A 26,719-nucleotide genomic window follows, 5' to 3' on the forward strand; every position below is an offset into this window, starting at 1 on the left:
GAGATAATTGCATACAGGAAGGGAGGGGTCAAAAAGAATATAGGATGCTTCACAGAATTTGGGTTTGGGCACTTATTCTTTTTGGAAGTAATGAAGAGAAAGTGGTTTGAGGGTGGAAGGAAAAGTTTGGTTTTTGACATGAATTTAGAGTGATTAAAATAATACAAATAGAAATGCTTACCAGACAATTGATTAAGGAGCAAAGCCAGCAAGCACAGGCAGGTGATATTGATTTGGGAAACATCTGACTAAAAGTGGTAAGTGGTAATTGAAAGTGAATTAGGGCATCCAAAGGGCATAGAGAAGTGCCTCTGATGAAACCACTTTAAGATGCTGATGGTATAGGTGACTGGAGAAACTTTAGAGCTCTCCTGTTAGCTTCAATTTGCTCAAGTCAGGCTTAGGGAGGGTAGGCCTCTGCTGAGGGAAGAGATGGCAGGTGGGGACTTGACAATGGAGTAAGTAGGAAACAGTCTTCAAAAATGCAAGAGATTGCTGGACTACTGGGTCTTTGAGAACTCACCTACTTGAGTCAATCTGTGGTGCTACCAGTCAGTAGCAGATACTCAGTAGTATTCAGCAGCCTACAAGAACAAACAAGTCAGATGGCTAAAATGACCCAGAAATAGTTTCTGCAGGGCCAGAGTGATGGGGAAACACCATGAGTGATAGGCCATGCAGTCTATGTTAAATGGTGAAGATAGTGAAATATTCAACAGTCCATATTCCCTCATCAGAGTGAAGACTGAAAGAAAAATGTGATTGGATGTTTCCCAGAGGTCATAGAGTAAATATACTGAGAGGAAGAGATCAAAGGACAAGACATTAAAAATCAGACTAGTATAAATAGGGTCCTAGACTTTAATGTTTCAGAAATAAGTTGGGTTTTTTAAATGGCTTTATTGTGGTTTTTTTTTGGGGGGGGGGTTGGGGGAGGAAAGGAAGATAAAGGGGTGGAGGAGGAGGAGACAGAGAATTTTTAGCAGGCTCCATACTCAATGCAGAGCCTGATGTGGGGCTAGAGCTCACAACCCTGAGACCATGACCTGAACGGAAATCAAGAGTTGGATACTTAACTAAGTAAGCCACCCAGGTTCCCCCAGAAATACATTTTTGACAGAGTCCAAGCTATGGCCTTGGAACTGGTTTGCTAAGTGGAGTGAAAATGATTATTGGAAGTAGAGGTACAGAAATGGTAGTCATCCATGATCGTGATAATGGTAGGGCTGGAGGCAAAGATGCTCTTAAACCATCAAAGTCCTCAATGAATATAAGAGTAAACAGATGACAGTAATGAGGACAGATGGCAGTACAGATGAATATCAGAGGCCTCAACATGTGGCAGTGGAAATCAGTGGTAACATAAGAGAAACAGCCCTTATAATCTACTGGTTCACACCTTCTAGTAGTAAAGTGAGAAAATGAGCAACTTGAAGTAGCCCTACGCATTGCTAAGAGCCAGGTTCCATTTAATGAAAAAGTAGGGAAGTTCACAAAGGAATAGGGAAGCCAGAGTCTCTATAATTCGTATGTATATATGTATTTATTTAGGTAATCTTTCCACCCAACATGGAGCTGGAACTCACAACCCCAATGGAGCCACATGCTCTACCAACTGAGCCAGCCAGGTGTATTTTTTTTTTCAAGTGTCTGTATTTAATGCAAAAATATCAATAGAAAGGGCAATGGGAATATTAATTGGGTAATAGCAGGTAGCAGTAATGGAATACAACGAGAGGATTTATGATTGGCTGGCCTTCTTTTAAGTAGGCTCCACACCCAACACTGGGCTTGAACTCACAACCCTGAGATGAATACTTGAGCTGAGATCAAGAGTTGGAGGCTTAACTGAACCACCCAGGTACCCTCCTGGACTTCTTTTTTAGATAGCAGCAATGAATTACAGGGATGAGAAGCCAAGTGTATTAAACTGACCTTAATGTTCCAACTGGAACTCTGAAGTAATGTGTCTATGACAAAATAAATAGAAGCACTGAGCACTGACCAAGACTTGATGTGCCTGAACTGTTGTTCTGGGTTCCAAAGATTATTAGTGATAATCCATCTTGTGTCTCAACAAAGCTTAGCCTCCAACTGGAGAGGATGACAAAGTTAAGCCAGAAAAAGACTAAAGTAGCCTACTAAGACTAAAGATCAGTGAGTGTCCCACTGGTTTCAGCACAGTGCAGCCTAGTATGGAGAGGAAAGGGGCCTTTGCTTTGAGCAGTGGGATAATATTATTAAGGCCAAATATCAATTCAGGAGGAGTGGCATAGTTAGGTTTGTCAAAATGTGTCTGATATTATCACCTTATCTCCACAGGGTTGGGCACTGGATAGAATTGTGAGATCAGTCCTGGGGCAGACATAAAAGTGCTGGACGACCTCTGCAAAATTTAGATTCAAGTTAGTGAAGACTATGGGTCAGCTCTACTATGTAAGTGACTAAAATTTATATTTTCCAAAAATAGAATATTCACTATAGTCTATATATTCCCTCATCAGAAGTACTGAATAGATTTTTCTATCATTAAACAGGAATTTGAACTAACGTCCAATACCTCTACTATCTTCCTTTCGAAATTCTACATAAGTTTTAGTAGGAAACATCCTTAAAAATCATCATTTGTCTCACCCTCTCGCAAAGAAAGGGGCTATAACTTAAATGTCTATCCACACAAACTAACCCATACATGGTAGGAAACAGTCTCAAAAAAAAAAAAAAAATATATATATATATATATATATAAGGTCATATACAGAGCTAAAACCAATTATTTATTTGATTTCTATATTCTTTACCTTATGTAATCCTAAAATCCTCATCTGGGTTTTTAAAATTTTTGTCCATTTGTTTGTTTTTGTAAACTACAATTTTTTTAAACATTGAGCTTTTTTTTTTTTTTAAAGATTTTATTTATTCATGAGAGACGCAAAGAGAGGCAGAGACACAGGCAGTGGGAGAAACAGGCTCCATGCAGGGAGCCCGATGTGGGACTTGATCCTGGGACTCCAGGATCACGCCCTGGGCCGAAGGCAGGCGCCAAACCGCTGAGCCCCCCGGCTGCCCAACTGCAGACAATTCTGACTTCATCCCAATATTCCTAGCAATTCATCAGGATTCTGATATAAGGTTTAGCTGGTTATAAGCTGGATCCACCAAGTCATTTTTGAGACTTTATGTGGTGCTTTTTTTCCCATTAGCAAGAGATACAACCTAGCTCCAAAGACGAACTTAGGGAAAATCTTTGGTAAAGAAATTTCACAGACTTTACCATATGGAAATGTCAATTAAATCTTTCTTTGAGGGCACCTGGGTGGCTCAGAGGTTGAGTGTCTGCCTTTGGCTCAGGTTATGATCTAGGGGTCCTGGGACAGAGTTCCCTCAGGGAGCCTACTTTTCCCTCTATGTCTCTCATGAATAAATAAAATCTTAAAAAAAGAAAATCTTTCTTCCCACTAAAGTAGTGTAGAAACAGACTTTTAAAGAAAAAGAAAAAAAAAAACCCAAAAACAAACAAACAAAAAGAACAAGTAGGTGAAAAGAATCAAGAAATTCCAAAATCAGGGATCCCTGGGTGGCGCAGCGGTTTGGCGCCTGCCTTTGGCCCAGGGCGCGATCCTGGGGACCCAGGATCGAATCCCACGTCGGGCTCCCGGTGCATGGAGCCTGCTTCTCCCTCTGCCTGTGTCTCTGCCTCTCTCTCTCTCTCTATGTGACTATCATAAATAAATAAAATTTAAAAAAAATATTAAAAAAAATTCCTGGGATCCCTGGGTGGCGCAGCGGTTTAGCGCCTGCCTTTGGCCCAAGGCATGATCCTGGAGACCCGGGATCGAATCCCACGTCGGGCTCCCAGTGCATGGAGCCTGCTTCTCCCTCTGCCTCTCTCTCTCTCTCTCTCTCTGTGACTATCATAAATAAATAAAAATTAAAAAAAAAAAAGAAATTCCAAAATCATTCTAAGTATATTCCTATAATACAGTATTTTTCTGTCTTCTATTTTCTCTCCTTGCATCATGTGTGACTTCCCAATTAATGGCAATGTCTAAGATTCTGGATCTTCAATTTATTCCTATCAATCACAATGCCAAAGCCTCATGAAATACTTGGTAAACTGGGAGGATTCCATACAATTTTTAAACAGACCTTGTCACTGTATGGAATTTCAGGAGTCTTTTTTGGTTGGCAAGAAAAACATTTTCCAAGTTAAGAGATTTTTTCCCCTCCTTCTTCCCACCAATTTTCCTCTCCAACACACACACACGCAATCACATACTTCATATTTGAGGCCAATTTCACTAAAAGCAGAACCTTAACATTTTCAGCAACACTGTATGAATGACCTGGTAACGTTGACAATGAAGAAAAAAACCCGCTATTTCTCTGAAGTTGCAGTTTGAACTAGATTTAAGCATCAGGAGACCAAAATAAAGTATTTCCTCATTTTCCCTGCTATTGCTAGTTTGCTGCAAGGAACAAATTGCTCAAGAATCAAGGGTGGGGCAATGTCTGTTGGTCATCGCTGGATTCTTGCTGAAAATAGGACAGGTAAGATCTTCGAGAATCTTCCACTTCACATTTTCTGAAAACATTCTTCCCAGTAACAGGCTAAACACACCACTGATCAAATTATTTGAGGCCAGTTATTTTATTTTATAGAGAGAAACTGCAATACTAGAAACTGCTTTGGCACAAGTTAAAAGTGGCTCTTGTATACTTGCCAGTTTTCCTCAGGATCATCAATACTCATTACCAAAATTTACCTTTACTTGGTTACCATGTAGAGTTGCCACCAATGTAAATGACGGAGTAGGGGGGAACCTGAGCACACATACACAACTTTATTTTTTTAGATGTAATGCAAATAACCATATCTAATATTCTTTCAGAAAACAAAAGAAATGGAAAACATGCTCAAAAAACACAAAATCAAGTTATACTTTTCATAAGGCACCACCAAAAACCCTGGTAAATTAGAGTCCATATTATATTTAAGTGTTTCACTGACAAGTAAATAAATATGTAAGAGAATAATCAATAGAGGGTCTTGAGGTTTACAAAAGGCATTCCTGTTCAGACATCTTGGAGTATTGCAAAAGTAAGAATTAGCAGACTACATCTGAACCCGGCATCTCCTTTCCCAGTGCACATCATTCATTGCATAGTGGTGACTGGATATGATCCAGGCCAAGAGAAGACTGCAATTCCAAAATATAGTCACATCCCATTCTTTTTTTCTTGTGTTGGGACTATCACTTGGCACATCCATATCCAAAGAAGTAATGATATGCTTTAATTGTAAAAGGGGGGAGGGTTCAAAAGGTAAAAGACAAATCAGTTGTTTACTTTTAAAAACTTATACTTAACAGACCTACTGCAAAAGCAACTTTTTTACACACATATGAAGCTAGTTCCATATGTAAACCTTTATTGAACCTAATTATATGTGGGACTTTAACAGCTTAATTCTTCCACAATTTACAGTTTTTAAATCCCACTCAAAATGGTCACTTTCTCCTTTAAAAAGTTGATAGTTCCATCCTTTGAAAGAAGGGCTTTCTCAATTTCTCCTTTCATCCTCCTATTTTAAGTACTGGCTGATAGTCACACAAATGTACTACAGAATTAAAATATTGACAAGCAAGGAGTTTCTTTTACGTGCATTGAACTGCATCCAGAATCTTAAAATTAAGAACAAACTGACATTTCTCGGACACCAAAGACAAAAGCAGAGAAGAACAGAAGTGAAGCACAGGTAAAATTAATCTAATCTTACAGGTGTGTTAGCCTTTGCTAGGACTTGGGATTCTTAAATAAGTACATGGTAGGCGATCACAGATTTAATGCTTATCTTTTCAATTATTCAAAGCATGACATACAGTAATTTGTAATTTTATTGAGGCACAAATTTTAATCATGCAGTGCAAAGGTTGTTTGCAGTAACTCAGGAAGGGAGCTTTAGCATCTAAATCTCAACATGGCTTTGTTGCAATAACTATCAGGAAGTAAAATAAACATTTGTGGGAAGAAAATGTCCCCTCTTCTGCCAACAAGAAAGTGAACTCTAATGCTATAGTTGTAAACTTGGGAATTTGCATAGTTCCATTGACCTACCCTTTGAGAATATTAAAGACCTACATAGATAGCATTTTTTCATTTTTCTTTCTATAACTTTCCCCAACACAGTTATGATGAAGGTAGTAAGAAATACTTTTGACAGAGTGAACACAGAAGTTAAAATACCAATGGTGGAAATGTACAACTGTGGAGAGAAGGGTAAAGGAACATTTTAAATCAAGTTTTAATATGAAATATTATAACATTGAAAAATGGAGTAAGTTGGAAGTAATTTCCTCTAACTGAAAACAATGTTTTATATTATATCAGAACACCAGCATATCTTTAAATAGATGAATCTTAGTTCATTAATTCCAAAATTATAACCTTGTTTATGTTCATTTTTCTTTCTTTCTTTTTTTAAAACTAATTTCTCTTATCTGTTCTTCTCAGCCTTGGTCTAAATCTATGGTCAAGTCAGACCAAATCCTCTGTGACTTTCAAATAAATACAGAAAAGCCCATAGTATCAACTAAACAATATAAGTTTCAAAATACCAGAAGGTAAACAGGGAGCTACTCATGGCTGGAGAGTGCCTTGCATCTCTTTCTCTCACATCTCCAGCAGGTAAAATACCATATTAAGGACATGAGTGATTCCCTAAACAGTCACCTATATTCATCCACCATACTCTAGGAAGCAGAGTACCTTAGCCATCTGTCTCAGCATATTCATGCCCTTCCACTGATGGCTGAATAAAGTTAATGGGTGACTAGGAAGAAAAAATAAAATATTTAAAAAATGTATTCCACCCAGGCAGCCATCACTTAAAACTGCATTCAATTTTTAACCCACATGTATCTGAAGATCTTTACAGAGAAGATGAAAAGACAAAAAATATTGTGCCTCCTTTTATAACATCAACCAGATGAAATTCTTAACTAAATAAGAGTTTCTTTATATAGATTGGCAAAATGAAAACTTATGAAATTGGTTGATAGTTACCTTGCAATATCCACTGAAATCTTAAATCATATACACACTTAAGATGAGATCATGCACAGCAACGCTTATGAACCTCTTAACAGGTCAAAACACTAAAAATGTTTTATAATATTAAGGGAAGAAGGACTAAAAATTAGGTAGTCTGAACCATACAGAAAGCATTTATGGAAACTGGGTTTTATAGAAAAGCTTTTGCTTTTTTTTTTTTTTTTTTTTTTTTAAGTAAGATGCCTTTTGAGTTAAATCTCATACCCACTCCAACTGTAACTGGACAGTACATTTCACTTCTAGTTACTAGAAGACATTTCTTCAAAAGAGATTGGGGCATAAAGGGAAAAGGAGATTATAAACTGTTCTCTAGGCCCACCTTGCTCCTCCCTTTGAAAAAGAAAACTGATGAATTAAGTCAAACCACAGATTTTTAACCAAAATAAGGGACACAGAATAGTGAAGACCAAACACTACTTTTAGGTTTTTTTTTTCTTTTAAAAATAATTAGTCCCCTTCTAATAAACATTTCCATACAGCTTACCTAACACCTTAACAAGAATAAAGAACACAATAGGAGGAAAGTGGACACAGCACCATAGTTTCAAACATTCACATACAAAAACAAAACAAAACAGCCACCACAGAAATAGTAAGACCAAGTTTCCCAAAAGACAGGGACAAGTTCCAACACACAAAGGACATATAATTATCTATTTGAACAAAACAACATGGAAAATCTGGTCAGGCTAGGATGGAGAATGAAGGCTAACTCCTTGTATACTACAAGGAAGGAATGGGGTTTCTTTATTAAAAAGCAAAAAAGAGAAAGCAAGCCCCCAAATAGATTTTTGATGCTGAAACTCTGTCATATGCTGCTGGTAACAGTAAATATATATATTTATATATCCATATGTGTATATTAAAAAAGGAAAAATAATCTATTTATAGAACAGTCAGTAGTCAGAGACATTTAGAAAAAAGTAAAAACAAGTCCTTTTTTCTTTTTTTAAAAATGGATTTACTAAAACAACTTTATCACCCAGAGGTGCTACAACCCCACATTCTCTGATGAAGCCATGGTGTTATTCAACAGCATCAGCTGTGGGCCACAATCAGAAATTGCCAGAGTTGGAAACAGCAGACATTGGGATCAGGGCTGCAAGGCAAAAAGCTGTTATTTGCTGGTCTTGCTCATGGCCATGCCTGAAGCCTGGTGGTATCTGGTATACTTGTGAATGAAGGTTCCCCCGAAAAGCATGCATCACTGTGTCTCAGTAAAACATTCTGACTTGTCTTCTCTTCTTTTGCAGGAGCCTGGATCCATGTACCTGCTTGCCTCTAAAATGCTGACCCAAGACAGCAAGACTTCTCAAAGCCAAAAAAAAAAAAAAAAAAAAAAAAAAGGCTCCTTGCCTTGAAATAAGAAAAGCTCTTCTTTCCAGAATCCAATCTAGTCAGATTTCTGAACTAGATGACATACTCCTCCTTAGGAAGATAAGGTGATCTGCCTCTCACTTGGGGTTTTCTTCTTGGTACAAACACAAGTAGCTGGGATCTAGACTTTGCTCCATGACTAACAGGAGTATCTGTAGGGCATTATATGCCAGGTACCAGTGGAAGGAGAGTATACTCTCACTCCTCTCCAACTGTCCTAAGGAGAGCCAAGTAGTCAGCACCTCCAGATGGTACCACCCCTAGGCTGTAAACCTCTAACTAATATCAGCTGGCCACAAGCCACATCCTACATGCCCTGCTAGCATACCAATGTATTAATGCCAACAGCCACTCTAGAGCTCAATTCAAATGTCTGGCCGTAAAGTAACAAACCATACTCAGAGGAGACATAAATTGAAATATTGGCTGCTGTACCAAAGACACCCTCTGCATAGATGTGTTGAAGAGAATGTAGGTTACACAGTCCATGCAAAGAGGAAGTCAGCAAAAAGGACTTTCTCTGAAGGCCATTCGTCTTTGGAAGCAACATTCTGAGTGGATCTAAACCACTCGATGACTAAGATCTCAATGTGGTCCATTTCCCCCCATGTCCCAAACTAACCCAGCAACTGCTAACTGGTCTCCTTAAGATCCTCCATTGGTAGTTTGTAGCTCATTATGAAGGAAGGAGGTGGTGCTTGACCTGGGCTATCTGGCCCTTGCTTCTTTGCACAGTTTATACAGATGTAATCTTCATTTTCAGCCATTTCTGGAGATACACCCACACAAACTTGATGAAACCACTCATCACAGCCACCATCACATTGTACCCAGTCTACCTGTAGGAGACAAGATTGGGGAATGTTTAGGTTACATAAACATTAAGCCTAGAAAAAAAGCAAACCAAAAAGCTTTCTTGGCTTAAATGATAGCAGATAATTGGGATGTCCAGAGACAGACAATGACTTCTTATGGGACTACTTTTTAAAGACAGAAACTGGGAAGTTAAAATCCCCAAATTCTATTTTACCATAATATGTCCACAAAATTGGGCCTCTTAGGTACTCCATTACCTCATAATTACCCGGGGCTCCTTTTGAGGCAGAAACATGTTTGAGAAAAACTTGACAAAAAGGAACTTCTAATAGAGCAGCCAAGTAGTTTTAGCTAATATTAACAATTTCTAGGCTCTAAGACAATGCAATTATCAATCAAGAAAGGAAGAATACAACAATGTGAAGGCAATCCTGTGTATTAGCTTTATTTCAAAGAGATAAGCCAAAGTACTAAGAGCATTAAATACCTTTTTAGAAAAGCAGTCACATAGGCCACTTTTAAAACTAATATTTTTTATTCTTCTCTTCTTCCGTTACAAATACAACTCCCTATAAAAAGTTAGCAAATATCAGAGGTCAAATCTTACAAATTAACCAATTAAAAACAGTCAAAGTCACAGGTCAATAGATCACTCTGGGGTTTCAAATTAAAGTCTGTATCACTTGATAGGTCAGTGGCAGATGCCAGGCAAACTTTGACCCTCCAGAGAATATTGTGATTATAGGAGGCTAGAAAATGACTGTAATTTGGTGACTTTAAGCCTTGGGCCTAAAGTTAACAAGTTAACAATAAGGCGATTTGGGCCTTTTGTATTTGGAGGGTGACAGTGGTAGTTTTTATAGCTGATGTCATGGCAGATGAGAACCTTTAGGATTAAAAGCTATTCTTCCTCTCCCCAGTACAAAGTGGATCATCTCACTGGCAACTTACTGAAAATGCCAGTTTTTAGAGCCAAGAAAGAGGTATGAAAGGATCAAATAGGTACCTCAGTACAGCTTATGAGAAAGAACAGAGGAAGGAGGTTTTGGCTAGGTAAATGAGTTTCAGGGAAAGTGAGTACTTTCCAAAATTAGTTTCCAAGTACTATAAGAATTATCAAAACAATGATACTCATGTTAGTGGTTTTAGGGTTGTGATACAGTGTGGGAAAAATCATTTGTCAAAATAATCTTTCTGCTTCCATTGTTCCTAATTTGAGGCCAATAATTTAATCTCATTAAGGCTTAATTTCCTCATCTGTAAAATGGAGGTAACATCTTGTTTACAGGATTATTTAGAGGAACAAATGAAAGGCAGCTAATTCTCTGCCTAGGATATTGGAGGCATTTTTTTAAGATCACAGTTTCATGGCTCTACTCATTATTCTACCTTACACAAAAACCATTATGTACCTTGAAATAACTGTCTGCAGCACTGCTTCTCAAAATGTGTAGACCCTAAGATAGAATTACCTGTTGCATTTGTTAAAAGTGTAGCTGAGATCCATCCCAAATCTACAGATTCAGAGTATCTTGGGTGTACAAACCAGAAGCCTACTTTTTCAGTCAGATATTCTGAATTTAATCATCCCTGGCACTCTGCGATGCTACTTGCTAGGAAATTCAGAGCAATTTAACAATTCCTTCCTAAAACAAATTGTGGTTTTGTTTCTGTAATTGTTTCTATTTAGCTTCTGAAGCTGTGTAATATAGAAAATTGATCAAAATGTCCTATTGCAGCAAACTAGTACATGAAAAAACAAAGGGGAGATAAATGACTTCTGAGCAACAGACTAAAAATACACATACTGCAGCCATGAAGATTTACAAAGTGCTAATCTGACAGTAAGTGCTTTAGCTATTTGGAGCTAGTAGGGACAATGTGGAAGATGATCTGTTTCTTCTAGCTGCCCGAATTTGAGATATTACGCTGTTTATGATGCCACTCTAAACCAACAGAAAACTCTATTCCTACCTCCAACCCTCTTAATCTCATCTCATCTTCAGTCATACTAATCCCCAGGATAAGAAAGTTCCCAATTCACTAGTATTTGCTCCAAGAAAAGTGATACCATGTTTCTTAAAATCGAACTCTGCACTATACTCTCTGGCTTCCAGGTTTCCCCAAATTAAATCTACCAGTATCTCCCAAGTAAGGAAGATATGTTCTCTTTTGTGATTTTGGCTAGAGATCCATTCCTAAACCTAACTCTCCCACCATTCCAAAAAAACTTCTTGAGGTATTCAGCAGTACACAGATTCTATCCCAGTCTACAGATTATTTAACAATTTATCCCAACAATCTAGCAGAGAAAAAACAGTCTTTCCCTTACTAGTATCTTTTTATCACATTCACATGATAAACCCAGTGCTACTTGTTTGAAAAGACCCAATGGATCATTAAGTAAACTAAAGTTTGGAATGTCAACTGAATCCACTGATGATTTTGACACAGGGGCAATAGACTATGTAGTACTCTGAAGACTCAGGAACATACCATTTGGTTAATTGCATATTAAATTCTAATAGACCCTTCCCCTTTCATTATTTTCAAGAGATCTACTTATCACAAAAATAATTACTGAAAAACTTCACAGCTATGAGCTGTTCAAATGTTAGCAGATAAGAGATTCAAAAGTATAGTACAAATAGGTTAATAGTTGGATTTGGGGAAATTTTAAAAGAGAAATATATTAAATACAAGAAATAGTGTTGGTTTGATATTTATGTTTTGCAATATGGTTTCATATTTACCCTAAAAAATATTTTGCATATTTCATCTTGTTCACTTCCCAGAGCATATTACTGCACTGGGGAAAAAACAAAGCCTGGAGATTTAGTGATATTCTTAGCTTAGTCCCCCCACTGAGCTTTTGTGATTTTGGCATTCAATCTCTACCAAGGTTCCTTGCAAAAACCAGATTTGAAAAATTAAAACAATTTACTCAATGGAGTACAATATAACAATGTTCAAAATCCTTGTATTTTTTTGGTGCTTTCGACATTTAAGTGACCAACCCTCCTAGCCAGCCCAATATTGAAGTTTCCCCAAGACACAGGAATTTCAGTGCTAAAATTAGCAAAGTCGAGGCAAATTAGAACAGTTGGTTACCCTATCTCCACATCACAATAATTTACACACACATTCAGGGTAATACAACTTCTGATTATCTATGCTTTTAGAAAGAGATATGAACCAATAATGCAAATACTGTGACTAAGACAACACCCCATGAAAATCTTTTAAAATCAGAATGACTAACAAATAGTAAGAGACAAAGGTTTATAAACTTAATCTCTATTTACCATCCCAAACTTCTTATGGAAACAGTAATAGGTAAGGAAAAGGCCCAAAGGAAGAGTTAGATAAAAGAGTAAAGGAAAAAGTCTTATTTTCATAAATAAGATGATTATATTCTACCACAGAAAACAAATGTTACTTAAATGTTAGATTGAAAGAATTTGCTGGGGCAGCCCGGGTGGCTTGGCAGTTTAGCGCCGCCTTCGGCCCAGGGCGTGATCCTGGAGGTCCAGGATCGAGTCCCACGTCAGGCTCCCGGCATGGAGCCTGCTTCTCCCTCCTCCTGTGTCTCTGCCTCTCTCTCTCTCAAGAATAAATAAACAAAATCTTAAAAAAAAAAAAAAAAGGTTTTAAAGAAAGAATTTGCTCCTTTGGGAAGCCTGAGTGGCTCAGCGACTGAACATCTCCCTTTGGCTCAGGGTGTGATCCTGGGTCTGGCGATCGAGTCCTGCATCAGACTCCCTATGAGGAGGAGCCTGCTTCTCCCTCTGCCTATGTCTCTGCCTTTCTCTGTGTGTCTCTCATGAATAAATAAATAAAATCTTTAAAAAAAAAAAAAAAGAATTTGCTCCTTCAGGTTAACTTGTTTTACTCTTGGTACCAGTAAGATTTAATGAAAGGGGCAGATCTCAGGGAGAAAAAGATTCTGAACCTTAAAAGTAATTTTCTGAAAACAATTATTTTATTTTTTCTTCATTATTGTTTTTTAAATTAATTTCACCTTGAAGTTAATTTGATAACGATGGAAGAGACAGTTTTATTGGAAACCCTCTACAACATTATTCTGGATAATATTTTTCTCTTTCTAAAACATCCTGAAATTGAGTCTAGGTATGTTTAAGTAGCTTCTTCAAAGTTTTCTCAATTTGGGCAGCCCCAGTGGCGCAGCGGTTTAGCGCCCCCTGCAGCCCGGGGTGTGATCCTGGAGACCTGGGATCAAGTCCCAAGTCAGGCTCCCTGCATGGAGCCTGCTTCTCCCTCTGCCTGTGTCTCTGCCTCTCTCTGTCTCTCATGAATAAATAAATAAAATCCTAAAAAAAAAAAGTTTTCTCAATCTGTACATTTTGGGAAAAAAGTAGTAAATTACTTTTAGAAAACAACACTTAGAAAAACAACACTTACTTAAATATGAATGAACCCTAGAAGGTATTTTTTGCTGCATAAAGAACATACAGACTTCTCTAAAAAATTCTTTTCTTATCATTTTGTTCTGAAGATGTGTCATAAATACTACACTTCAAATTGAGAAAGTTGTAAGATTCTTTACAAAGCAGCTAAAGATATATACCTTTTTTTAGTGCTTGTGAACAAACTTGGAGAACCAGAAATATTGCAGAACAGTAACGATGGGCAAAGTGTTTACAATATAAAGTAATTTCTGTTTAAAATTAAACACATTATCAAAATACATCATTTACTGTTTCTTTTATAAAGTTGATGACAGGTTAAGGCACACCTTCCTCACTTTTTGTGTGTGTTTTAACAGTTTGAAACAGACATTCTTTCTGAATGTTCAGCTAAATTTCCCTTTGTTCTATTAAGGTAACTTTCCAGATTAAAAAAAAAAAAACAAACTTTAATGTTAGGAGCAAATCTTAGGGCTGACTTAAAAATTACCATCATATATTAACATTTACTCTGCATTTTATTTAGCAAGTGCTTTCATACAAATTATCTTCTCCTATTCTCATAACCCTAGGAGTAAGTAGGGTATGTGTTAATTTAACAATTTTACAGCAGACGAGAAAAAACCTGCTGTAGTATTTATATGCTACAGGAAGATAATAGATGAGCTCAGACATATTTAAAATGCTGAGCAGAGAAGGGAAAGATTATTAAGTGAAAAGGTTAAAAAAGAGAAAGCAAAAGGTTCATGATGGATATAAACACTGTAGAAAAGATGATAGGAAAGCTTGAAAAAGAAACACCACTTCTTACTGCCAGTCCTGAAACTGCCATAAAATCAGTTAAAAGAGAAACAAAGGGAGAAGTTTCTGCCAATACTTCAGTACCCAAAGAGAAATAGTTAACCTTTCATCAACCTCTTTAATGAACAAATTCAGATGAGAATAAATTCCAAATGAAAGAAAAACAATACACATATATAATGTAGCTACTAAAATGCTTTAAAATAGAAACATATTTATGTAATCAGTAAAGATACAAAAGTTAAGTAGAGATGGTACGACATGATATAAAATAAACTATCTGGAAAAAGGACCAGAAGGAGACACACTAAAATATGTAGGTATTGTCCTTGGAAGGTTAGGCTACGGGATATTGTGTCTTACCAAAATATATTCATTTTCCAAAAATGAGTGGGAAATATTTAATAAGTATTATTTTAATATAAGTGTCATGTAGTTTTGGAATGTATTTTTGTACTTACATCTTAATTATCGGTGGGGTGGGGTTATTAGTGGAGAAAACCTGGTCTGGGAGCCAGGAAACCACAGTTCTACTTTTGGCTTTGCACTACTTAGCTCTGTGACTTTGGTCACATCATTTATCTTCACTGAGTCCTGGTTTCATCATTTGTAAAATGAAGAGCCTGGACAAGGTGACCTCTTCAAGCTCTAACAAGTATTTGACTGAGGAGGGAAGTAAGGGAATAATGATGCAGTTATATTTATTCTGTTCATAAAATCAAATTGAGGAGGTATTAAAGTTTTAAATATCAAGTGGTACAATGAGCATAATAAAATTAAACCTATGAATTTACTAATAATCTTGATGGGAACCATAACAAATGTCCCCAGTCACTGAATGAACTGGGATTTTTCATAAAGCCCATCCATCTTTCTCAGAAGTTCATTAATGTCAGTGTTACCTAAAGAATGGCATCATGTAATTATTACACTTAAAATTTAGGGCTGAAATTTTTTTTAAAAATGTATCTTTAAAGGTCTTATTTTTTGCAAGGTATTTGAAAAAATCTTATTCCACACAGAAGAGTGAACATAGGCCTGAGCATAGGTAAGACACAGACCAAAGAGGAAGATAGAGCCCTTTGGTTTTAGGTCTTTATGACAAAAATCTTAACATGATTTGCCAGAGCTCTTAAAATACTGGCCCAGAACGTTTTTAGGCCACTGTGACTAACGGACAAGGTACTTAGTTCCCTGAGTCACCCTACAGGGAAGGCAAAAGGACTAAGAGACTACACTGAAACCTGCTACACCAGCCATACATGAAATGCACCGCTACCCAGGGTTTCACATAGCTTCTCTCTGCTCTGCTCTCATTATGTTCACAAAGTACATGATTTTTAAAGCACATTTATTCCATTAGGCACACTGACCTAAGAGCCTTATAATTCAAAACAGTTTATAGAAACTGTAGAAAACATATTCTGCTGAAAGCCCAAATCCTGGAATCAAAACCAAATTCTCATTATATCAAGCTTCTGTCTCGTGACTGCTGCTCCTTGTCCTCTCTCACATGGGGGTGTATACAGTTAGAGCTCACCTTGTCCTTGCAGGGCCGCTGGCAGTTCTGTGCTGCACACACAGCATTTTCGTCATCGGACTCCTCTGCTCCAGACCAGTCGTACTTTGAGGGGATGTCCAGCACCTTCTTCTCTCTCTTCTTCTCAGTAGTCTCTTTCACAAGGTCAACTTTGGCTGCAGCAGCCTTCTCCTTCTTTTTCTTTCTCTCTTCTTCTTTTGCCAGTTTCTTGGCCAGTTTATTCAGCTCCTTTGATTTTTCTGCACTTAGTTTTAATTTCTTCTTTTTAGGTTTATCCATTTTCTTTAACTCCTTGGACTTCTGTTTTCCTTCTCCAAAAAGCTGTTCTACTTTTTCTAGCTTCCGTTTCCGTTTCTTCTCTGAAGAATCTTTTCCTTTTATTTTTAATGGTTTCTCTTCCATGCTGTCATCCTTCAATAAGATAAAAATAGAAATAAATTTAAAGCAAGACATTTAAAAACAGCTTTATTCTCTTATAGGAAGTATACTGAATAGACAAACCTCATACGGACAGAAAGTAGAGTAGAAGTTACTGGGGGCTGACAGGAGGAGGACAGGAGGAGGAAATAGGGCTTATTGTTTATTGGGTACAGAGGTTCTGTTTGGGATGATTTAAAAGTTCTGGAAATGGAGAGCAGCAATAGCTGTGTAACACTGTAAATGCAATTAACACAACTGAATTGTATACTTAAAATGGTAAATTTTATATTGGGTACATTATACCACAATAAATGTTCTAAAGATATTTTAAAAACATGTAAGAAAGCAAATATAATATTAAATGAAATCAACTCAATGGTAGAAAATAAAGCCTGTATAAAACATGTGACTTTCACTTACTAGAGAAAAAAGACCACTGTCAGCATATATTAGTATAGTGGGTAGCACCTTTGTTTAACTAAGATAAAACATACACATAAAGCTAAAAGTAATAAATGTACGCTGAATTATCTAATAACTTTATTGGTCTTCATTTACCTCTATTACAATTCTTTATTAACTCACAATAAATTCCTGATGGCTAAGAAGTTATTAAAATTGTTGGCAAAACAAAACTGTATCCATGATCTGATTACAAAAGACATTCAATGATTTTGGCAAGGGCTAGAAAACAGTTGATATGACAAAGCAAACAAAACAAAACAAAAATCTTATTTTTCTTTTCAATTTTCTAATATTGTTCTAACTTCTTTTATATGCCAATGTAATAAACATTTTAAAAATTTATTTTTGGGGCGGATGTCAGGGTGGCTCAATGGTTGAGCATCTGCCTTTGGCTTAGGGCATGATCCCGGGGTCCTGGGATCAATGTGGGCATCGGGCTTCATGCATGGAGCCTGGTTCTCCTCTGCCTGTGTCTCTGTGTCTCTCTCTCTGCATCTCTCATGAATAAATAAAAAATAAAATCTTTAAAAAAGATTTATTTTTTAAAATTTATTTGAAATTCTATTTTTTTTTTTAAGATTTTGTTTATTTATTCATAGAGACAGACAGAGAGACAGAGACACAGACAGAGGGAGAAACAGGCTCCATGCAGGAAGCCTGACGTGGGACTCAATCCCGGGTCTCCAGGATCACACCCCAGGCTGCTGGAGGCGCTAAACCACTATGCCACCAGGGTTGCCCTTATTTGAAATTTTAAATTGAAATTGACAGAGAGACAGCATGCGTGTGGACACGAGTGGGGGGAGTGGCAGAGGGAAAAGAGACTCTCAAGCAGATTCCCATTGAGTATGGAGCCCAACACAAGGCTCAATCCCACAACCCTGAGGATCACGAGCTGAGCCAAAACCGAAAATCAGACACTTAACCAACTAAGTCACCCATGACCCAGCATTTAAAAATTTTAATAGTTTGTCTAACAACAGGAAGAATGAGGAATAGAGAAAGAAATACTGAAAAACATAAATATTTAAGAAATACCACTTGAGAATTTTGTGTCATATTTGAGACTGGAAAATCTTTGACAGGAACCTACGAAAGTGCAGAATGCAGCAGAACACTGTATTATAAATGTTTTAAGTCTATCACATTCTGAACTCTATATTTACCCTTTCAATACTTTGTGTTTGCTTCCATGTAAAATAAAGAGGATCAGATGAGACAATGGATGTAAAGAAAACACTTTATATTTTGAAAAACATAAATCAGGCTACCTTTGATCTGAATTCCAAACCAAAAACTATCAATTGCCAAGTGTATCTGTGTCAAGTGCTGGTGACATTGTACCATTCTATTGTATGGAAATAAATAATGGAAGAGTAAGAGAGAAACGAATGCTAGGACTCGAATGCCAGAGTTGGAATCCAGGTCTGTTTTTATCAAATATGTGACCTAGGCAAGTTTCCAGCTCTCTGCCCCTTAATTCTCTTCATATGTAGAAATATGTCTATCCTTTCCTGTCTCCTTTTCATGATTATGGTGAGGACTGAGTGAGATCATGGATATGAAAACATTGTACAAACTGCAAAATGCTAGGGGCACCTGGGTGGCTCAGTCCGTTAAGTGTCTGCCTTCCACTCAGGTCTTGATCCTGGGGTCCTGAGATGGAGCCCAGCATTGCATAGTGCTCCCTGCTAAGCGGGGAGCCTGCTTCTCCTCTCCCTCTGCCTCCTCCCCCTGCTCATGTCTCTCTCTCACACACAAATAAAATCTTAAAAAAAAACCCAAAACAAACCACAAACAAAAGCCAAACTACAAACAACTATGTAAGTATTAATATATGAATGTAGACTCTCTCTCCCCACAACCTTCTTTTGTTTAATCCTTCCCTTGCTTCTTCTTCTTCTTCTTTTTTTTTAAACCACTGTATTTTCTTCTGCCTTCTCTTTCTGGGTTTTCAACAGTGGGGAGTCTGGGCTAAGAAGCTTGTCCTTCCTTAGGAGAAGAACTGGTAGTTTTCGGTATCCTCCTTTCTTTTTATTTTTATTTTATTAAAATAGACACATAGATTTATTTCAGAAAGAGAGAGAGGGGGGATCCCTGGGTGGCGCAGCAGTTTGGCACCTGCCTTTGGCCCAGGGCGCGATCCTGGAGACAAGCTCTTCAAGGTTAGTAACCCCTACCCCCTTACCCTAACCCCCACAAACAATTCTTCAAACCTGTAGAACAGCTTTGATCTAAATTGACTTGAAATGTCAGGAAAAAGGAGATTAATGTACACAGATCCTTCATCTGAGAGATGGTGTGATAAGGCAAAATTTCGGGATCCCTGGGTGGCGCAGTGGTTTAGCGCCTGCCTTTGGCCCAGGGCGCGATCCTGGAGACCTGGGATCGAATCCCACGTCGGGCTCCCTGCATCATGGAGCCTACTTCTCCCTCTGCCTATGTCTCTGCCTCTCTCTCTCTCTCTGTGTGACTATCATGAATAAATAAAATCTTAAAAAAAAAAAAAAAGAGAGAGAGAGAACGAGCATGAGCAGGGGGGAGTAGCAGAGGGAAAGGGAGAAGCAGACTCCTAGCTGAGCAGGAAGTCTGACACAAGGGCTCCATCCCAGGACCCTGAGAGATCATGACCTGAACCAAAGGCAGATACTTAACTGAGTCACCCAGGCACCTCCCCGTCTTTCTTTTTAGTGGAAATGGCATCTGGGTTTTTTCCCCCCTATTACATAAAATCGCAATAAAGAAGACCATAAAGCAGAACTACATTTGGCTTAATGGAAAAGGAAGACAGCCACAGTACCACCCACTCAACCTTCCCCATCCTGGGATTTGTGGTACCCCAAAGAACCATGGCCTTCTAAAAAATGTTAAAAGCACTGTTTTAGTAAGCTTTAAATCCTTGCCTCCATGATATGCAGGAATCTGTCTTCAGAGGGTGGGTGTGTGGCCTGCAAAATCCGCCATATGTGTTGAGTCTCATCCAGAGATACTTCTAGGAGATCTCCAACCATCATAAGTTCTTCCAGCTGGGTTTTAGCTCCAGGTGACAACTCCAACACTGGAGGTTCCAAACTTCGGGGCACCAAAGGGCTCTTTCGGGGTTGTTTCCTGGGGGTGCTAGAACCTTTCCAATAAAATATAAGACAAAACAAAAAATGAAAACTATGGAAAAAATGTAATGTTTCCAGAGTAAGTATTTAGGGAAACGGTCCCTCCTCTTCCAATACTTAATTCCCGCCCCCAATACTTACTTTAGATATTTGAACTCACTGCATCCATGTGAAAGTGAGAATGAAACCTTCAAAAAGTACAAAACAAAAAGATCTAGAACTCTAATGCCCACTCTAAAAAATCGGTTAGAGTAAAAAACTGGTTCCTTACTAGTTCTTTATGCTATAGGAGAAAGAAAAATAATCTCTTAATCCCTCTTCTCTCCATTTTAGAGGGCACCAGAGATTAAGCACATGTGCTGTCACTACCCTCCTAATAAACCAATGGTAATATGCTATTCCCTAAGATGTTGAACTTTCCTATGAAAAGAGAAATACTCTTTAATTCCCAGAGGTGTGACCTAAAGCAGTGTGATGTATTTTCACTAGGGAAAAGGAAAGTGGACATACAGGAGCAATTTCCTACCAAGGAAAGGAAGAAGTCTCTAACACTCAAAGCTTTCCTGAACAGAATGAATATTCTTAAAAAGCAGTAGTTTCTCAACAACTGGTAATGAACACGTAGAGATTTTATAAAAATGAAGAGATGGGACTAGAGGGCCTCTGAAGTTCTTCTTATTAGGATGCAATAATTCCACGTAAGTTTTTTCAGGTTACCACCTAGTAACATGAAATGCACATAGGGACTTAGCTATTCCTAATCAAAATTGCATTTTCAGGTTTTACTAGCATTTCATAGCCAGGATGTTCATTTAAGAGGGACTCATAGTCTGGGGTGCCTGGATGGCTGAGTCGGTTAAGCAATCAACTCTGGATTTTGTCTCAGGTCATGATATCAAGCCCCATGTCAGGCTCTGCCCTCGGCATGAGGTCTGCTTGAGATTCTCTCCCTCTGCCCCTCCCTCTCTTTAAAATAAATAATCTTTTAAAGAATAAAAATAAATTTTAAAGGATTCATAGTCTTAATAAATACCATTTTTTTCCTCACTGGTTTCAGGTCTATCTTCTCCACACTGTTTTAAAGGGTAATACCTTGAGAACAACTCTTAGAAGCAGAAGAATAAGCATGTTCTGCACAGAATGAAGGCGCTGTCCACATGTGAGTGACCACCTCTTCAGACTTGATGGGAATTTCTTCATCACAAAAAAGATTGGGTTCCAAACTACTGGAAGACTTCACACTGGCTGTGTCCTGAAGAAAAAACAAAGAAGGGTATTAAGAATTAGAACCACTTCATTTATCCTGTGACAAGGATCTAAATGCAGGCTTTCAGATTAAAGCTTGTAATATATTAAAAGTATGACCTTAAAATTAAATGCATAGTATTAAGTAAGACATAAAATGCCCACTGGGGGGAAGAGAGAGAGAGAGAGTAATGACTACAGTTTTAAGCCAAAAGAGTAAACCTCAAAAATAATCCACAGAGATAATAAACCTACAAGAAAATTACTATTAAATAATCTACCTTCTACAGTCTACAACTCATAAAAAACTCCTATACCTACAAGTTAGAGAACCTTGACACTTAAAATGGACTTAGGAGGGACTAAATGGCTCAGTGGTTGAGCGTCTGCCTTTGGCTCAGGGCGTGATCCCGGGGTCCTAGGATTGAGTCTTGTATCAGGCTCCCCACAGGAAGCCTGCTTCTCCCTCTGCCTATGTTTCTGCGTCTCTGTGTCTCTCATGAATAAATAAAATCTTTTTAAAAAAAATGGACTTAGGAAGGGTAAACTTTAGATGTGACATTTTAAGGACACAAATCATTTAATCCTCTCCAAAAGTTTTCAAACCTAGAAGTTTACTAACTGCTCTTACAATGAAGAGCCTGACAATATTCAAACTATATATTTCTGACAACTCTAATTAGTTCTCAGATGATTCTCCCCTGTCATTAGTTTCCAGAAGCTCACATGTACAACTTTAATGGTAGAGTGCAATCAGGAAAACAAATCACAGGTATTTCAATAAGGCTAATTTAATAAAGTGAACTGGTGAGATGTATATTAAAGGTTTGAAAGGGCAAAATGGAAACACTGAGCCAAAACCAAGAAAGAACTGGGAAGAAGTGAGGCTTTAGAATGTACAAGCCCAGAAAAGGGCTCTGCAGAGATGCGAGCCAGACCTCTGAGAAGGAAGTGCTAGCCAGTTAGTTCTGCTCTCTCTCATGGATTGTGATATGGTTGGTTTCAGGGATGTGAAAAAACAACTAAAAATTGGACCCAGTTCCCAATGCCAGAGTAAAAAAAAAAGGAAAAAGGAAAAAAAAAAGCATGCAGTTCAGATGATGAGATGAATAGAGAATAAAACGGGAAAGCTCATGTCCTTTCTCACTACTCAGGCCTTTTAATATTCTCTAATGTCCTCTATTAGCAGAAGGAAGGCAGTAGGCAAAAAACAACTGTGTAGACCAGGAGTTGGTTGGCATACTGCAACCCAGCTGGCAGCTCATTATTTGTATGGAGTATGAGCTAAGAATAGTCTATATTTTTAAAGAGTTGTGGGGGAGAAAAAGAATATGCAATAGAGACCATATGTCACTTACAAAGCCCAAAATATTTACTAAGCTTTATATGTGTGTATATACACATGTATATACATCATTAATATATATTATTACATATTAATGTATATTGACATATATGCATTACTTTGCAGAAATGGTTTACTAACCCTGGTGTAGAGCCCAAGTCCCAGCATCACTAAGCAGAGTACAGAAGCGTGAGTTAGGAGAGGAGCCAAGAGTTTCGTGACTAACACAACCTCGTGATGGAAGATCTATTACCATGAGACAACCTTAATTAAATAGGGAATACTATGGAAGACAGTACCACTTACTAAGAATTTAGAAATAGCAGTTCATAGTCTTCTTCCCTATTCAAGAATTTAAGTCCTAAAAAAGCAAGAGATGGGAGTGTACTTGAGTTCTCTCCCACTTTAGAACAGACATACTTTTTCTCAGGGACTAGAATTGTCTTTTCTGACTTTGATTCTATTCATTTCATTGTTACATATACAGGGAACTTCCTGTTAAGCTTCCAAAACGGAAAGAACAGTGATCAGAAAATAATGATGGAAAGTAGTGGTAGCTAAAAAGATTTGTTTGTTTGCTTGTTTTAAGATTTTATTTATTTATTCACAGACACAGAGAGAGAGAGGCAGAGACACAGGCAGAGGGAGAAACAGGCTCCATGCAGGGAGCCCAATGTGGGACTCGATCCTGGGTCTCCAGGATCACACCACCCCAGGCTGCAGGCGGCGCCAAACCGCTGCGCCACCAGGGCTGCCCCAGCTAAAAAGATTTGTAAAAAAATTACTTCCCCGAGGTGAAGCATGCAAAGTGAACATGTACAATACTGACTTTGTGTATGTTAAAGACACACTGTTAACCCTAGAGCAATTCCTGAAAACACACACACAAACAAAAAAGAGGTATAAGGCAAGAAATCAATAAAGGAAAGGAAAGATTAAAAATTTTTTTCAATTAACACAAAGGCAGCAGGAAAAAGAACAACAAAGGAACAGAAAGCAGGAGATTAATAAAAGATAAATAGTAAGATGATCAACTTAAAGAGAACCATATATTAAGTGAAAATGGACTAAACACTCCCAACTAAAAGACAGAGATTGTAATATTACTTAAAAACCAAACAAAAAACCAAGATTCAACAGCATTCTACAAATAGATATATATGAAGAATTACAGTCCAGAGGGACGCTATTATATATGCTCCTCAAGAGACACATTTTAAATATAAAGAAATAAGCTGAATGTAAAAGAACTGATCAACAAAAAGCTTAAACAAATTACTCTCCCTAAGGAGGAAAATTATAATTCAGTCCCATTAACAGCAAATACATAGGAAAGGTAGAATGTCCTCTCAGTGAGAAATGTATTTTATATGCAGATCTGTCACTCTATCTTATCTGGTATTAGGCTGGACTAAACTCTCAAGACAAAATTGACTCTATTTCCACCAAAGTTCAAGCCACACATGCATTAAAAAGGGTGGAGAAGAAAACCTAAAAGAATCTAAGTGTTTTACTTGCCTTTCTCATTTTTTAAATTAGCAATTACTGGGCTACAAAAAAAGAACTTCCCAGGAGACAACAGCTACTTCTGTTATATATCCTCCTTTCTGATGTGCAATTCTGCACATACGTGCATATGCAAAATATAAACTGTGATACGGATGGACAGTTTCAGTAAAGGGAAGACAATCTTCCTTTTAAGGAAATGATCATATGAGTATATGAAAGGTTATGCCAGGCACACACAGAAAAGATCCATGATAGACTTTGCTTCATTAAACATATACTTTTCTAAGTAATGATTTTCCTGAATTGCTGCTCAGTGATTCAGCGGTGATTATAAGATATTACATGCAAATGAAGTAATCCAACAATGCAGAGCACAAATTAAATGCTATGATAATTAAGGTCAAATGACTGATTTTATTTTTCTATGTAATTACCTACTCTTCTCCCTAAGCCAGTAAGGGGTCTTTCCCTCAGGCCAAGATACTAAATTCAAAGATGAATTTAATTTTTTTAAATTTTTTTTTTTTAAGATTTTATTTATTTATTCATGAGAGACACACAGAGAGGCAGACAGGCAGAGAGAGAAGCAGGCTCCATGCAGGGAGCCCGACGCGGGACTTGATCCCAGGTCTCCAGGATCATGCCCTGGGCTGCAGGCAGCACTAAACCGCTATGCCACCGGGGCTGCCCTCCAAAGATGAATTTTAAAGATGAATTCATGGTCACAATCAGGGGACATTATACAAAGGAAAAAAATCGCCAAATTGTAACTAAACTAGCAAATAAAATTTTAATTATGGAGTGATTGCTCTATGGAAAAATATGCAGGAATTTAATTTTTTTTAACCTACAATCAAGGTGAATGTGACCTTGAATCACTCTAAGTCTTGCCACCTACCACTCTTCCAAGCTGTCAAATACATTGCTAAAAGTATGAATTCCTAATTCATACTATAAAGTGCCCCCCTACCAAAGGAAAGCCCATTATTAGCTAATACTGTTATATAAATTTTATTAAAAAAATACTACTCTCTACAACCACATCAAACCACAGTTTTGATCCCTAGCCCTGAAGTCCCATAATACTTGTGATGTTTTGTTTTCATTGGTTTCCAAAACACTCCCAAACCAAGTCCATCCCGTTTAACAATTCTAGGGTACTGGTTGATAATTAGTATGCTAGAAAGAGAACCCAGTTATCAAAGATCTCTAAGCTATAGTAAACCAGGAATTCTAGTATTAGTTAACTTATATGTAGCATGGGCTGCATTCCCATTCAGCTGCTCCTTTAGAACTTTACCTTAACTGGCTAATTCAAGTTTCAACTTTGCTCAAGTCTTTAATTCATAAAACTAAAAATTCCCTCATTAAAACTTTCCCAAGATCCATTTTTATCTTGAGAAAAAATATTTTCCAGTAGATAATTTATAAGCATCTATGATAGATGGTTTAATCTATCCTGCAAGTTTTAATGCTGATGTCGTTCATGCTCTAAGAATGAGCTTACCTATCTGATTTGCACACTAAAACGACAAAGAAAGGATAGTTAACCACCAGTAGGAGAAAGAAATGCACTCTCGTTTTTCCACACATCAGAGTATGAACTCCCTGGTTACAGACACAAATTCTAAACAGTTCAAAGACTAATATAAAACAGATGAATGGATTAACTGTAACCTGGCAGAGTTCCTGCCTAGATCGTGATGTTATACTAGCTAAAAAGACAAAGGGCTTGGGCCTGACACAAAATAATAAAAGGCGAATAGGATCCAATACAAAACAAACTTGCCAAAACCAGGGTACTGTTATTATCAAAGGAATCACATTGAGGACAAATAATTTTTTCTAGCTGCAAATGTAACTGCAAATTTGAACCATGGGCCCAAATATAACTCATCTCTGAATAGGACATTATATCCAGCATCATCCAGAGAGATCAGAGCAAAAGACTCAAAGCACAGCTAGAATGGGATTCTTAAAATACAACTATATAGACCTGAAGAGCCCAAAGGAAACAAAATACTGAAATAAGCCACGAAAGCTTTCAATAATCTAAACGCATAATTTTTTTAGGCCCTCTAGGACATAAGGAGTTACAAGGTGAAGAAAATATGGATTTTTTAAAAAATTCCATCCTTTAAAAAAAAGTTTCATCTATATTTTGGGGGGCTTTGGAAAAATGCTATTACGATAAACCCAAGATAAACGGACTAGTATTCTCTTCTACTTTCAGGCTTCCAATACCAGTGTTCACTATTTTTAACAAGCCCAGTGATCAGGTATGCCTGTCCATTAATTACCTTCATGTCATAGCCATATGTCTCCCGGATATCTTCATCAGAATCTGTTTCTTCATCATCATAGTCCATTGTTTGTCGAGGAGAAGAAGATACACTGCTCACCACCCGGTTAAAAGCAGACTGCTGGAAACTCGGTAAGTGTCCCTAAATAACAAACAATTCCAACATGGGTAATTAATATGCATTTAAGACCACCAAAATGTAATGAACTTTCAAAGTGGCCAACAGAATTCCATGGTTAACACAAATCA

At 37.5% G+C, this 26,719-nt stretch overlaps 1 protein-coding gene and 1 long non-coding RNA gene across 10 annotated transcripts in view; one reads left to right on the forward strand and one right to left on the reverse strand.

The window, feature by feature from the left end:
- Positions 1-1,979: 1,979 nt before the first annotated feature.
- LOC144297438 (uncharacterized) lies at positions 1,980-26,416 on the forward strand. 8 transcript variants are annotated; one of them, XR_013364473.1, is made up of 8 exons: positions 1,980-2,157; positions 2,323-2,436; positions 4,466-4,551; positions 4,893-4,971; positions 5,595-5,758; positions 6,190-6,279; positions 6,514-11,150; positions 21,127-21,292. It is a non-coding gene; the product is annotated as an uncharacterized LOC144297438 (long non-coding RNA). The 8 variants fall into 8 exon arrangements; XR_013364475.1 differs by having other exon boundaries at positions 8,367-11,150; XR_013364477.1 differs by lacking the exon at positions 6,190-6,279.
- KDM5A (lysine demethylase 5A) overlaps positions 4,628-26,719 on the reverse strand; it is an 86,601-nt gene continuing 64,509 nt past the window's right edge. The window contains exons 24-28 of one of the 2 annotated variants that reach the window (XM_077871538.1): positions 26,469-26,612; positions 21,162-21,321; positions 19,863-20,083; positions 16,075-16,485; positions 4,628-9,329 (exon numbers count right to left, since the gene is read on the reverse strand). In XM_077871538.1, coding sequence (XP_077727664.1) covers positions 9,123-9,329; positions 16,075-16,485; positions 19,863-20,083; positions 21,162-21,321; positions 26,469-26,612 — 1,143 coding nt within the window. In that variant the 3' untranslated portion in view covers positions 4,628-9,122. Of the gene's footprint in view, positions 9,330-14,037; positions 15,198-16,074; positions 16,486-19,862; positions 20,084-21,161; positions 21,322-26,468; positions 26,613-26,719 lie in introns of those variants that run through there. The other variant, XM_077871539.1, reaches the window with a different exon arrangement.

This window comes from Canis aureus, chromosome 25 (genome assembly GCF_053574225.1).
Source record: "Canis aureus isolate CA01 chromosome 25, VMU_Caureus_v.1.0, whole genome shotgun sequence".
NCBI lineage: Eukaryota > Metazoa > Chordata > Mammalia > Carnivora > Canidae > Canis > Canis aureus.